Raw genomic sequence first — 14,154 nt, forward strand, 5'->3', positions numbered from 1 at the left:
AGTTACTAAAGATGTTGTTATTCTTGCCCACCTGAAGGTTTCCCACTGTATGGTGGGCTCAGCTTCATGGAATTGAAGCAAGGAAAACACAAACCATCAAAAATAATTGTATATAGGAAAGTAGTAATGTGTCTGGCTATGTTTTAGCCCTGGTCTTTAAGATCTTTAAGTTAAAAGATTTGAACTGTAAAATCTCTCATTATTGTTTCCATTTGGTAAAAGTATTGATTGGATGCCTGTTAGCTTCCTTCAGTTGCAGTGTACTCTGGTGCTTACAAACTGGTTCGTACACAGATTGTGCTCTAGACAGCTTTTTTTCCTCCAGTCAACTTTGTCAAAAAAAATACAAAAAGTATATAGATTTTCATCAAATTATGTATCTACTTTTTAAATATGTCTTGAGATGGATGAAAGATCACACTAGCGTTCTTCTGCTCCATCCCCCTACGTCCTGAGCAAAACTGCTGTCTAGGCAGTATTGTTAGTTGTCTTGTGGTAGAACTTCTGGCTTGCATTGCCCCTGCACTGAGGAAACTCAGTTTATTTAAATGACTGCACAGATCCTGCATAACCTTTTAGTGTAAGTAGAGTGGGAAATGCCCTTGAGAAGTGTGTCTGAAGAATGAGTGGAAAAATGGGTTTAATTGTAACAATACAATATTTTTCAGGAAAAACATCTAGGTGATTTACCAAAAATGCCATGTCTAAGAGAACATCCTATGTAAGAGGATAAAAGAAAATAAGAATATGGTTGGATGCATGGAGGAAGTGTAAACTGAATTATCCTATTTCATGGTTCTGTCTAAACTTAATTTTTTTTATTTTACCGATATAAAAAGAATAGCTAGAAAGATTCTCTCCCCCTCCCCACTGCGAATCTATCGTAATGAAGTATCCAGCCAACGTTTAGTTCAGATTTTTTCAAAGCGTCTGTTGAAACCGTTTTTTAAAAACAGTTTCATGATTCCTTATAGACTGAAAATACTAGAAAATTCTAGAAAAAAATAGAAGAATGTTGCACTTACTGGTTGCTTCATTGAAATCTTGCATCAAAGGCAGATGAAGAAGGCTTATTAACAAAGTATTTCTGTGAAGTTATCACTAGGTTTGCATACAAGGCAAGAACCAAATCTACCAAGTAAACTTCTAATATGCTCAAGCTCTTATTTCTCCATCTCATGATTTTTGAATTTTAAGTAAACGTGGTAGTCCTCTCAGATTAAAGTTTGGACAATCTATAAAGATTGTCTGATAGCTCAAAGTAAATTCTTCACTGCAATTTAAAACCTCATGTTCCTGTTTTAAGCATCTTTAAGCATTTTAAATATCAAGAATGAGCATGCTTTTTGAACAAAAATAACATGTTTCAGTGCTGCATTTTTTTTCCATCCGAATGATTTATAAGGAAAAGCTTGAACCTGAAGTAAAAACTGAACAAAAATATTCTTTTAGTTTTTAAACAGACACGCACACACAAAAACCCGCATGTCTACATACTGCAGTAATACAGGCAAAGGAGAAGGGAGGAAGGAAAAAAACCCATGGTAGGTAACTATGGAAAACGAAGCTATGCAAGTCCTGAGTTGAATTACATTTTCCAGACTGTAGGTTTGAGCATCTCAGGTTCTGTGGAAGGCGATGCGTACCCTGTATGATAAAAGCGAGAGGTTTTATTCGTCTGCTTTTAAAAACAAGACAGCAAATGGTCAGTCCTTTTTGGCTACTGAAATATTTTTTTCGTCTCCATGAACTATTAAACAGCTGTAGCTTCTATTACTGTTTGGAAACCGATGCCTTTTTTGGAAAATCGAGCAGTCTTTTGAGTTTGAGATGTGACTTCTTACACTGGTCAAACAGTTCGTTACCTGAAGCATTTCATTGACGTAGGCCACCTTTTTCATAAATTGGTTGAAGTGACTTTTAATAGCTTTTTACAGAGAGACCCGATATTAACACTTGTTTGAACATACTGAACACCACAGGAAATAAAAATAGGCTTCTAAAATTAATACGCATTTTTCATAGCCTTTTCTATTTTCATATACCAGAAAGACAGTAAAAGAATACCCTTGTGAAATTCCATAGAGTAGCAGAGTAGCGCGGTGAAGCCTGTGTGCGCTTACAACGCGCTTGGTACGTGGTTCGTGTGATGAGCCTGCGTGGCGTGCGTCACGCGCTCGGGGGCCTGGGCTCTGCCTCGGGATGCGCCGGTACCTGAGAGGTATCCTCAGTCCTGAAGGCTATTCGAGGTTGTTCTTGTCAGAGAGGTTCCAGGTGAGGGTGGTACAAAGCTTTCATGCTTACAAGATGTCATTCTAAACCACTGAAATAATTTGCTCACAATACATTCTTTTTAAGAAAAAAAGCTTTCTTTGAACAAACCTATTTTTTCAGTTCAATCTCATGACAAAGTCATAAACTGCGCCCTGCTACTTCTGTATGTAAAATCACAAACACCTTTTTTTATGTGAAGAGATCTGTTATCTTCAAATGATTTACTTTGTTGCCCTGCAAATAAGACAACTCTCATAGCTAACTGTCCTTTCAGTGTGCTTCAGAGGTACCAACTGGAGCTTTAAAGATGATGGTATGTCTTTTACAGAATTAGTTTAATCCCTTAGCTTTCTTTATGCTATTTCCACTACCACCCCCTTCTCCCCAGTATATGTGCCTTGGATGTGAAACCTTTGTTGTTCTTAAACTTTGTGTAATCTATCCTTAGTGGATACATAGTCATTTTTGGAGTGTGTATATGTGCTAGCTCTCCTAAAGACTTCTTTCGTTTGAGATGAAATTTGGAAGATTGATTTCATCGTATTTATGAATTTAAGTTTGGGATGAAGATTATAATGTAATATAGTTAATGTTAATCGTAAAATTAATTTCATGCTAGTGAAAAACACAGGCTTTTCAGTCTGCTGTTGTTAATTCTCACCAATTTTTTGTTTTTTATTAAGGTTCATCTCTGTAGCACAACTGTTTCTTGGTTTCACTGTCGTCATATTTTCCTCTTGGATTTCCCTAGTTCTGGTTTGAGTTGAAATAGATTAAGGATAAGCACTTACCGCAAATTACTCTGAAGTCCATGTATTGTGTTGTGTTAAGGTGAACCATCAATAAACACCAGTTAATATTAAGATCGTTAGTTTTATGAATTTCACAGTACTCTTCCTTTATTCAAACCTCTTTCATACTACTTCTATGTTTCTTTTGTCCCTCTTTGCAGTTTCTGTGGCTAGAACACTTTCTCCGTTCCAGTTTTTCAAGTGCCTATTGCAGGTTGTTTCATGCTTTCTCTAAGTGTTGTTGTCCATTTGAATAACAACTTGTAGTGAAATTTTAATCTTAAAAGATTTAAAAACTTCCTTTAGAATATTATTCTAGATTTTGAACATTTCCATCTGTCGCATGTGTTTTCACACTTAAATAGCATTTGTTAAAAAGAATAAGATGTCAATTTTTATGTGAATCAGCCTATGATAGACCTAGAGACAATACTGAATTGCCAACTCAAAATGTGACTGTATGTGCATTTTAGAAAATACTCACTACATGAAAAATGGCATGTGCAACATTATTTAAAATAAAATCTTGAGGTTGTAACCTAGTAATTTCTTGTGAAAAATACAGATTTTTGCCTTGAGATCACAGAATCACAGAATCGTTTAGATTGGAAGGGACCTCTGGAGATCATCTAGTCCAACCTCCCTGCTCAAGCAGGGTCCTCTAGAGCATATTTCCCAGGATCACATCCAGACGGGTTTTGAATATCTCCAGGGAAGGAGACTCCACTACCTCTCTGGGCAACCTGTTCCAGTGCTCTGTCACCCTCACAGTGAAGAAGTTTTTTTCTCAGGTTTAGGTGGAACTTCCTGTGTTTCAGTTTGTGCCTGTTGCCTCTTGTCCTGTTGCTGGGCACCACGGAGAAGAGGCTGGCCTCATCCTCTTGACACTCCCCCTTCAGATACTTGTACACATTGATGAGATCGTCTCTGTCTTCTCTTCTCCAGACTGAACAGGCCCAGCTCTCAGCCTTTCTTCAGAGGAGAGATGCTCCAGTCCCCTCCTCATCTTTGTAGCCCTCCGCTGGACTCTGTCCAGTAGCGCCATGTCTCTCATGTAGTGGGGAGCCCAGAACTGGACACAGTACTCCGGATATGGCCTCCCCAGGGCTGAGTAGAAGGGCAGGATCACCTCCCTCGACCTGCTGGCAACACTCTTCCTAATGCATCCCAGGATCCCATTGGCCTTCTTGGCCGCAAGGGCACACTGCTGGCTCATGCTTCGCTTGTGGTCCCCCAGGACTCCCAGGTCCTTCTCTGCAGAGCTGCTTTCCAGCAGGTCAGCCCCCAGCCTGTACTGCTGCATGGGGTTGTTCCTCCCGAGGTGCAGGACCCTGCACTTGCCTTTGTGGAACTTCAGGAGGTTCCTCTCCGCCCAGCTCTCCAGCCTGTCCAGGCCCCTCTGAAGGGCAGCACAGCCTTCTGGTGCGTCAGCCGCTCCCCCCAGTTCAGTATCATCAGCAAACTTGCTGAGGGTGCACCTTTCCTCCAGGTCATTGATGAATACGTTGAACGAGACTGGAGCCAGGACTGACCCCTGGGGGACACCGCTAGCTACAGGCCTCCAACTAGACTTTGCACCACTGACCACAACCCTCTGAGCTCGGCCATCCAGCCAGTTCTCAATCCACCTCACTCTCCACTTATCCTGCCCACACTTCCTGAGCTTGCCTAGGAGGATGTGATGGGAGGCAGTGTGAAAAGCCTTGCTGAAGTCCAGGGAGACAACATCCACTGCTCTGCCCTCCTCTACCCAGCCAGTCATTCCATCATAGAAGGCTATCAGGTTGGTCAAGCATGATTTCCCTTTGGTGAAGCCATGCTGACTACTCCTGATCACCTTCTTGTCCTCCACGTGCTCGGTGATGACCTCCAGGATGAGCTGTTCCCTCACCTTTGCAGGGATGGAGGTGAGGCTGTCAGGTCTGTAGTTCCCTGGCTCCTCCTTCTTGCCCTTTTGGAAGACTGGGGTGACACTGGCTTTCTCCCAGTCCTCAGGCACCTCTCCTGTTCTCCAGGACCTTTCCAAGATGATGGAGAGTGGCCTAGCAATAACATCTGCCAGCTCCCTCAGCGCTCGTGGGTGCATCCCATCGGGGCCCATGGACTTGTGGATGTCAAGTTTGCCTACATGATCTCTAAGCTGATCCTCCTCCCCCAAGGGAGAGTCTTCCTTTCTCCAGACTTCCTCCCTGGTCTCCAGGGTCTGGAATTGCTTAGCAGGAAGGGCTGGCCTTAGCAGTAAAGACTGAAGCAAAGAAGGCATACAGCAACTCTGCCTTCCTCTGTATCCTTTGTTACCAGGGCACCCGCCCCATTCGGCAGCGGGCCCACCTTTTCCCTAGTCTTCCTTTTGCTATGGATGTATTTGCAGAAGCCCTTCTTGTTGTCCTTGACATCCCTTGCCAGATTCAATTCCAACTGGGCCTTAGCCTTCCTTGTGGCATCCCTGCATACTCTGACAATGTCCCTATGTTCCTCCCAAGTGGCCTGTCCCCTTTTCCACATTCTGTATACTTCCTTCTTCTGTTTGAGTTTTGCCAGGAGTTCCTTGCTCATCCAGGCAGGTCTCCTGCCCCCTTCGCTCGACTTCTTCCTCAGAGGGATGCACTGATCTTGAGCCTAGAGGAAGTGATACTTGAATATTAACCAGCTCTCCTGAACCCCCCTTTCCTTCTAGGGCCCTACCCCATGAGATTCCAGGGGCTACCAGTAGGTCCCTGAAGAGGCCAGAGTTAGTTCTCCTGAAGTCCAGGGTTGCGATCCTACTTATTGCCCTGCTCCCTCCTCGTAGGATCCTGAACTCCACCATCTCATGGTCAACCTGTTATTCTGAATATATATATACATTTTTTTTTCTGCCTGTCTCCTGTAATGATTTCCTTCACCTTTTTGATATCTCTCTGTGCCATGGAATTGACTGCTGCCAGGAGTGCAAAGTCGTGAAAGAACAGGGTGTTTTTATAGCAAGAAGGGAAATTTATTCAGTAAATTGCACTGTTACTACAAGAGGAGAGAGCTCTTAAATTAATGTTGAACAGTTTTATACATGAAATGAAAAGCAGTTTTCTTTCAATGGGAGGTGTTCATTGAGCAAAGAAAGTTTAGCTTCAATAAACTATACACCAACTAAAATTCCTGATGGAGCTGTTGCAGAGTACTGTGCTGAAAGCAAAGTACCGTTCCTTTTGGTCCCAGCATTGACTTCTGTTCCTCTTGCTCCTCAACAGTAGTAGTTTTATTTTCTAGCAGGGACTTTCCCTATCCAGATTTCCCTCTGGTTTGCAGGCTATCTGTATTTCACACAGTTGATGAGAAGAAGTGGGAGAGAGATGAATGAATCTCTGTGATAAATGAAAAGTTTTCTAGGCAAAGGTGGGTACCAACTGCTTAGAAAAGAGGTCTGTCAGAGAAATAATTTTGAGCTACTTCCTCTGAGTTCACCTTTCATTTGAAAGTTAACCCTTGTTTGTGTGGCCTGCTTTGAGAAATGAACAGTCACACTTGTCCTCATGGTTGTCGTAGTTTCAGAAGAATAATTTGCATGAATATCATAGTCATTATATACATCAGATGGTTTCAAACTAGTCTTAGTCCAAAAACTAAACAGAAAGTAGATTCTGTATTAGCTGAAGTGTTGGATGTGGGCAAGCCATGTTGTTTGAAGTTGGATGCAAGTAATGTAGCATGATATAGTTCATCCTGCTGCATAAAGTGCCTGATGTTTTTATACAGCATCATCATTTAGCTAGACTTGGATAATGCACACTGAGTCCTTACCTTTCAACTGATAAATTAGAGAGAAAAGTAATTTATTATAAGAAACTAGTATGTTAATCCTTGCTGAGCCCAAGTGGATTATGTTGTTGCATGCTGTCCAGTTGATGGCATGTATTCCAGTCTAATTGGCCAGAAGAGACAGGGCTATTATACTCATCTCCTTCGGAGCTCTACTTTTGGCGGTGCTAAAGAGAAGCTCCAAAAGGGGGTAAAATTGGAGCAGCAGAGTGTGAGTTGAAATTTAAGTGACCTAAAATTCTCCCCCAAACCCTCCAAAACCCAGCAGCAGCAAACCCAAACCCTTCCCATACTGCCAAACAGAAGAATTAATCTACACAGCTGATCAGGTTCAGTCTAATTGTCAATAGACCATAATTTGTGGAACTTATTTGAGAGCATTGGAAACCTTGTACGCTAACATTAAGATGTTAGCAAATACCTTCACTATTGAGTTAAGCCAAATGAGCCAAAGGGATAGCAAGCGGTGTATTTATATAAAACTTGGTAGCTTTGTCTCTGAAGTGTCTTTTTTAGTTAACAGAAAGTAGTGATATAGTACCAAGTGTGTTTTTTATAGTGAAGTGGAGAACACGTGTTTTAATTGTGCTATACCAGTAGAGTTTCAGGGACAAGCAGAGAAAGTCATGTTACAAAACACCACCAAAATGACATAAAACTTGGTATCTGAACCAGGATTCTGCTACTTTGTAAAAATGTATACTTTTAAGATGTTGGTATTAGAAATCTTTAGAATTAGAAACTAGCTTTGTGCCATGCAATTTCGAAATCCAAAACAGGCATTTCATGAATCTCAGTCTGTCTTCCCACTCCTTTCAGTGCCCCAAAGACTGCACATTTAGGAATTGTTAGATTTCTGTAAATTGAGAAAGTACCAGCCGTTGGTATTTTCTGTTCAGAATAACCTGAATCGCCAGAAGAAGCAGTAGCATCATATAACTTCAAAAACTGTAGTTGTTAGATCACTGACAAAAATACTAAGAGCCGAAAACCTATGCAGTCTTAGGTTTTCCTTGCTCTTGTTAGTCTATTTGAATTGACTTCTCTATGGCTGCAGTCCTGCAGTTTTCCTCATGGGTTTGATCATCTAAGTCATTTTATCCTTTTTTTAGTAGAAGGATCTATCCTTTAATAGAAGAAAAAGAAGCATCCATTTAAGAAAAACAAAAACAAGCAAACAAAAACCAAAAAAACCCTTAGGATGACAGATTGTGTAGTGGTGTCACTGTGCATTGAGCTCAGGAGCTTGGGATGTGAAAGAATGAACGCTTTCCATTTGAGCTAAAGAATAATGTATGTTGGGGTTGAGTTTGCTATGGTTTTTGAGCTTTCTGTATGATCTCATCACTGGAGGAGGAAAGTACAATCTCCCATATGAATAATCTTATGATTCATTACTACGATGTTGTTTTTTTGTATTTGTGAGCCTTTTGAGTGCCAGACTCCTCTCCTTCTCCCTCCCTTCCCCCCCCCCCCATCTGTCTTTGGCCTTATAAGGTAGGTGGACTTATCCAGAATAGTGATTGACTTTAGCATTTGGAGTCTTACATCTGTATCTAAAAAAGAACTCTTCATAACATATATTTATTCAACTATTTGTCAAGCTTTACATTTTGGGAAGAGAACTTGTATTCTTTGCTTCATGAAATTTGGAAAGCTCTGTTTTGCATTAACCTTCCTTTTTCTGAATCTTCCCTTTTCTGGGTTCAGTTTCATCTACTTGCTTTGGTTAGTTTACTTGGGAATAGATAATCTCTAAATTTTTCTTAGTATTTAGTTTGTCTCCGTAGTTCCTCAGTCCACCCCCTAAATAAGCTGGCAATCAGTTCTTTGAATAGTTGTCTCTGGCAGCAGAGTTTGGAGGTGGATCCCTTTACCCCATACCTACCCCTGTCCCCCAGTGAGCTCTTGTATTGGGAAAGTGCGAACTAATCGAGGAGTTAACGGTTCCTGAAATTTTTACACCAGAAAAAAAGAAAAATTGCAGATGGGCAAGTGAACTCTGTAGGATGCTTTTGAAGGCTTAATGGCATGGGAAAGAGATGAAGAATCTTTTTCTTTTCTGTTGCAACATGACTGTTAATACTGTAGGGTATTTATTTTTCTTCTCTAGTATTGCTAAAGTAATCCATCTGGAAAAAGTGCATTTGGTGGTCAGCTCGAAGTGGATGTTAAGTGAGCAGTCTTCTAACATCTTACTGTCAGTTGCTGCAGTCTGAGGGACACGAGCATAAGAAGCTGGGGACAGTGAAGAATTCAGTTCTAAATACTGAGCTCAGTGAAGACCTGCCTCTGGTGGAAGTACAGCAGGGAAATGCAATAAACCAAGAGAGCAAGGAATAGTGAGGAAGGCACTAATCCGATTTGGCTGACTTGTGCGCCTTTGAACTGATGGTTAAGTTTCTGTACCACAGAGCAATGCAGAGGGTGCTTGGCCAGGCTCTAGTAACAGTCTGTATGTCAAATTCAGTATTTTCCCTCGGAAAAAGGGGATCAAGAAAAGAAGACCGAACCTTGTATCTGTGGTGGTTGTGTGTATTTTTTTAAATTAATTAATTAATTTAAGGCCTATCAATGAAATAGTCATGAGTTAACAATATCAAAGTGTAGCCGTTTGAGTTTAGTGGCGTTCAGGGGTGCACCTTGCTTTTTCAGTTAAAAAGAAAACCATGAAGCTTGGAGAGCTGACTAGTTACTTTGTAATGTCTAATTGCAAAATGTTAATTGAAGGATAATATAATATGCTATATTAAAACATTGAACTATCAAATGAGCATTTAAGAGCAGTCCTAGAGATTCTTGTTCGCTGAAGTTCATGCCTTCACGCTTTCTCTCAAAATAAGTAATCATTTTAGAGTGTAGAAGTTTTGCCAAGAGAAGGAAATTGCATTCATCTTCCCTGCATTAATAATGTGGGATTATCGAACCCTTGAAAAACAGACTGTGATAGGTTAATTCATTTCTGATAGTCATAGTTTAATTTTTCTGTCAAACGACTGTATGGTGATTAGTGGTGGAGACTTTTAGCAAGAGCGAAGTATGTTACCTTCAAATTGGTACCCGCATATGAAAATCACATATCTGGCACATTAAAATTTTAGTTTCGGGATTTGTACGAAATGAGGGCAAAAGTTTTACTGTGTACTGATTGAAAAGGTCAATTAGAAATTGCTTGTATTTGTCATTTTTGAAGTATTTAAATCATCTTGTATCTTTAGATGGGTAAGAATAATCCGGTGCTGTTAAGAAAATGCTTTTATTTGAAATGGGGCATGAAATATTTGAGGTCTAGACTTTTATCTAATAGTTCCAATTGTAAGGCATAAGGAGTCTATGAAATGCAACTAAAAATAGTTTTAACGCTTGTTACAGAAACATTTGAAATGGTACACAAGGTCAGCTTCTTTGTGCTTACAAATCGTGCCACTTGAACACCAAATAGTTATAAAAATGGCAGGTTTTTTCTTGTTGTTAAATAAGAACATGAAAAGTGAGCTTTTATCAATGCTTAAGCCTGTCAAAGGACTGTGGCAAGACAGAGACTAGCAGTGCTCTGAATAAGAGCCTCTGGATTTGATCATCTGTTCTGATCATTGTATTGTTACTCAATCATTCTGCAGTTTTACCGTCATTATAATTGGAGCATATTAGTTTGTGCTCATATTCTCAATTTTTAATGAACTCTAAATTACTTTTTTTTTTTTTTAATCGCGCTACCATGTGGTTGTGAATCTGAGATGAAGTCATTTTGGGCAAGAACTCTACAAACAGCATTGCTCTTCTTCCAAATCAGTATCTAGGTCCTGTCCACCTATGGCTTAGCATCCCTGTGCTGAATCTGCATTCAGACACAGCAAAAACCTGTTTCGGATTCAGACATTTTCCAAGTTTTCTGTAATACTGTAAGGCATTTTAGAAACCTGCTGTGTCTGTGCATGTTCTGTCCTTTGTGAACAATGCAGAACGTTCCTAGGCTTGGACTTTTGCAGGATGGCTGTGTTCCAAAATACTCTAAATAGAGAAATACGGTATGTTCTGATATGTTCTTGCATGACTTTCCTCCCTTGATGAGGGGACCTTTGTATCTACCTGTGGCATGTTGTTGAAAGGGACTGTGAAACACCTAGAGTTTACAGCTAACTATTTTCAGGAGGATTAGAGCCTTTCTATCTGACTTATCTCCTTGGATCAGATGTGGCCCTTGAGGTCTTAATTGCAGACAGAAGGATATGTGTATTATAATTTTATGATACCTATACTGAACCAATTTTTGGTTAGAAAGAAGATGAGGTAATTAGAGGTGGTAATTCCATTCTGATATGGTTACTAAATAGATGATGAGATTAGAATAATGGTGACTTTAGAATTGCGGTGATATTTCCTGATCTGATCTTGAATCTCTTGTTTTCATAAGAGGCGTGATCTCTGTCTTCTCTCTTCTCCTCGAGCCTTGAAAGTCATTTTAGTGCCAAGTGCTTCTCTAGTTGTTATAGTGCCGTGGAAAGTCTGATAGAAATTGATGTTATATTCTGTCAAGAACTTCAATACTGAAAGTTAATAAAAACAACTGGATACACTGCTGTATTTTCTTCTGCTAGGAGATGGAAATACAAAATTGGGAGACTCATCCCTATCTTAAAAAAAAAAAAAAAAAAAAAAAAACAGAACAAGAAGCTGTGAAGAAAATCTTCTTTCTCCACCTTCGTATCTTATGAATAAATTTTTCATTACTTTCACATTTTTCATAAACTACAAAAGCAGCCTTTTCGTCCTCTTTCCAGTTCTCCAAATGGCAGGCCACATTCCTTGCAAGCCAGGCATCTCACGTGCCTTCTCTAATGTTGCATCTGTTGAGGTTGGTATGTTCAGAGAATTTTTCTTACTGATAAGAAACCATTCCTTTCTATTTTTATTTCCTGTCTGCATCTGAACATTTCCAGTAAAGACAGCTTATGTAGTCCCACTTTCTTCCCCTCCTAACAGTGTGTTTCTGGTATGTTCTGCTTTCTTGGATTTTTAATGACGTTTATGATATGCTTCCTTTTAACTTGAGACCGTACTCCAGCTGACTACCATAATCAGGGTTAACTGACGATAGCAGTAACGTCTCTTGATGAAACTGGAGCTTATAATAATCAAGAGAATCTTTTCTGAGGGAGATCATGTAACTTCTAGATGTGAATTGATGTAAAACGTGTCAGAACCAAAAAGCATTTCATTTATGAGCAGGTAAACTTCTTCTGTGCTGGGCCTTATCGCTGAATATGTGGTGTGTGTTCTCGTAGAGATGTTAAGAGGCAAGGGCCTTCCTCTCCTCGTTTCTTGTAGAAGAAATTGCCCCTGGAAAATGTAAATTCTGTAAAGCTAGCACAACTCTACATTCTCTGTTCTTCAGTCTTTGGAGAAAACTATATACAAAGTTTTAGAGCTTAACTAAAATTCATGGTTGGTGGTGAGGGGAACCAGAGTCTCTTCCACTGATAGTTATTTCTGTTTTGAGAAAAACTTTGCAGAACAAGTACCTGTAAGCAAAATGCCAAAGCGCTAGCAATTTTGTATTTTTGAAAGATGAATTTCCCAGAAGGTGACTTTAACATAAAAACCCACAAAATATGGTCATTACTTATAACAATAAGTAATTTTATGTTCTGATCTAAAATGCTTCTATTTTAACAGTGAGCAGAGTATCTGCCAAGCGCGAGCTGCAGTAATGGTCTATGATGACGCCAATAAGAAATGGGTACCAGCTGGTGGATCCACTGGATTCAGCAGAGTTCATATATATCATCACACAGGCAACAACACGTTTAGAGTAGTGGGCAGGAAGATTCAAGATCATCAGGTAAGTGAATCTCTGAAACTTTTTAAATAGGAAACTTAAGCTATTTTACTGATATTTTAACATTAAATACGTTTTCAGTAAAACGATGGAAACTGTAAGTAATAAATTTATTTTTCTTGTTTTAGCTTAGGTAGCAAAACTGTGTTATGACTTTTTTCCCCTGTAAACTGCTAAGCACTTTGCAAACCTTCAAAGGACGCTTCTTGTGCGCTCTTTACTGTTCCTTCCTACATATAGATACGTAGGCTAGGGGAGGAAAGACAATAGGCACTGTACATACAGTTCAGCTGACCCTCCTTAAGCCAGAGTCTCAACCTAATAACTTTTCTTGTACCCCACTCTGTGCTTTTGGCTGCAATCCGCATAGGTACCAACTTCTCTACCTATTGACTGTCTACTCTACTATTTTTAAGATGGCAACAATCTTCTCTAGCTCTTCCTGTATTATGAAAAGTTGGATGCATGATTTTTCTGAATGAACTTCTAGCGTTTTGTAATACTGATGGTCTACCACCTTGAGAGGCTGGGAAGGGAGCAACAACGATTGCGTCTTAGTTTTCTTGATGAAGAATTTAGTAGATCTTGATTGCGTGGCAAACTCAGCGCTTCATCTTGAAATGCACTATGTCTCGTGATACTTAGGGTGATGTTAAAGGTCTGTACTTGTCTGAGTAACTCTGTCTTCCCTTCCTCCAAATTTCTTTTGGCCTTTCTTGGGGTTTTTACGTTTGTTTATCATGCACCTGAAGCACAGAGTGATAATCTCCTATGTGATCTATGTGACTAATCCCTTATTTCAAGTAACGTACTGTCTCTGTGCATTCATCTGAGGACTTCTCCCCCGCCCCCGTTATTCTGTGGAAAAAGGTGAGAGGATATAGTTAGAGATCCTCTTAGTGGACAGCTTTTAATCAATGATTGTCCTACTGCCTAGAATTTATCACCTTTTGTCTGAAGTATAACAGTTTTGCAAGATGCTAATACCTTGTGATGCACTGTAGAAGTCCCCGTAAACTGCTACTGAAAGCACTGTATCAGCCAAGGGATGCAGCATCTGCAGTGAAGAGGTAATAACTGGTAAAACAAAATAATTCTAATGAGCATTTTTTGTGTTAATGGAAAACTAAGATTCTGAAATCCAGCTGCGTTTTCGTCTTCTGTATATTCACCTCATAGGTACTATGCTACTAGAAGCCAGGATTATTAATATTGTATTGCTGTTGTGAAACTTCCCTGCATCGTTTGAGATGAGAGTGTCTGAACTACAAAGTTCAGAAGTATTTTATTTTTCCCCTTGTCTATTCTCATCACTGTTTTTGTGCAATATTGGAATTAAAGCAGCTATTTACTTAAACATTGTGATCTTGTAGGCTGTGAGAATGAAATGAACCTGCATGATTAAGGTGAAACTGGTGATGAAACAGTAATTTTAAGCGTAATTAAGATTTCTTT

At 39.8% G+C, this 14,154-nt stretch overlaps 1 protein-coding gene across 4 annotated transcripts in view; it reads left to right on the plus strand.

Annotated features, from left to right (window-relative positions):
- ENAH (ENAH actin regulator) overlaps positions 1 to 14,154 on the plus strand; it is a 122,228-nt gene that overhangs the window by 57,842 nt on the left and 50,232 nt on the right. For all 4 annotated transcript variants that reach the window (XM_009686503.2, XM_068940169.1, XM_068940171.1 and 1 more), the window contains exon 2: positions 12,537 to 12,702. In XM_009686503.2, coding sequence (XP_009684798.1) covers positions 12,571 to 12,702 — 132 coding nt within the window. In that variant the 5' untranslated portion in view covers positions 12,537 to 12,570. The remainder of the gene's footprint in view (positions 1 to 12,536; positions 12,703 to 14,154) is intronic.

The sequence above is a fragment of the Struthio camelus genome, chromosome 3 (assembly GCF_040807025.1).
Source record: "Struthio camelus isolate bStrCam1 chromosome 3, bStrCam1.hap1, whole genome shotgun sequence".
NCBI classification, from domain to species: Eukaryota; Metazoa; Chordata; class Aves; order Struthioniformes; family Struthionidae; genus Struthio; species Struthio camelus.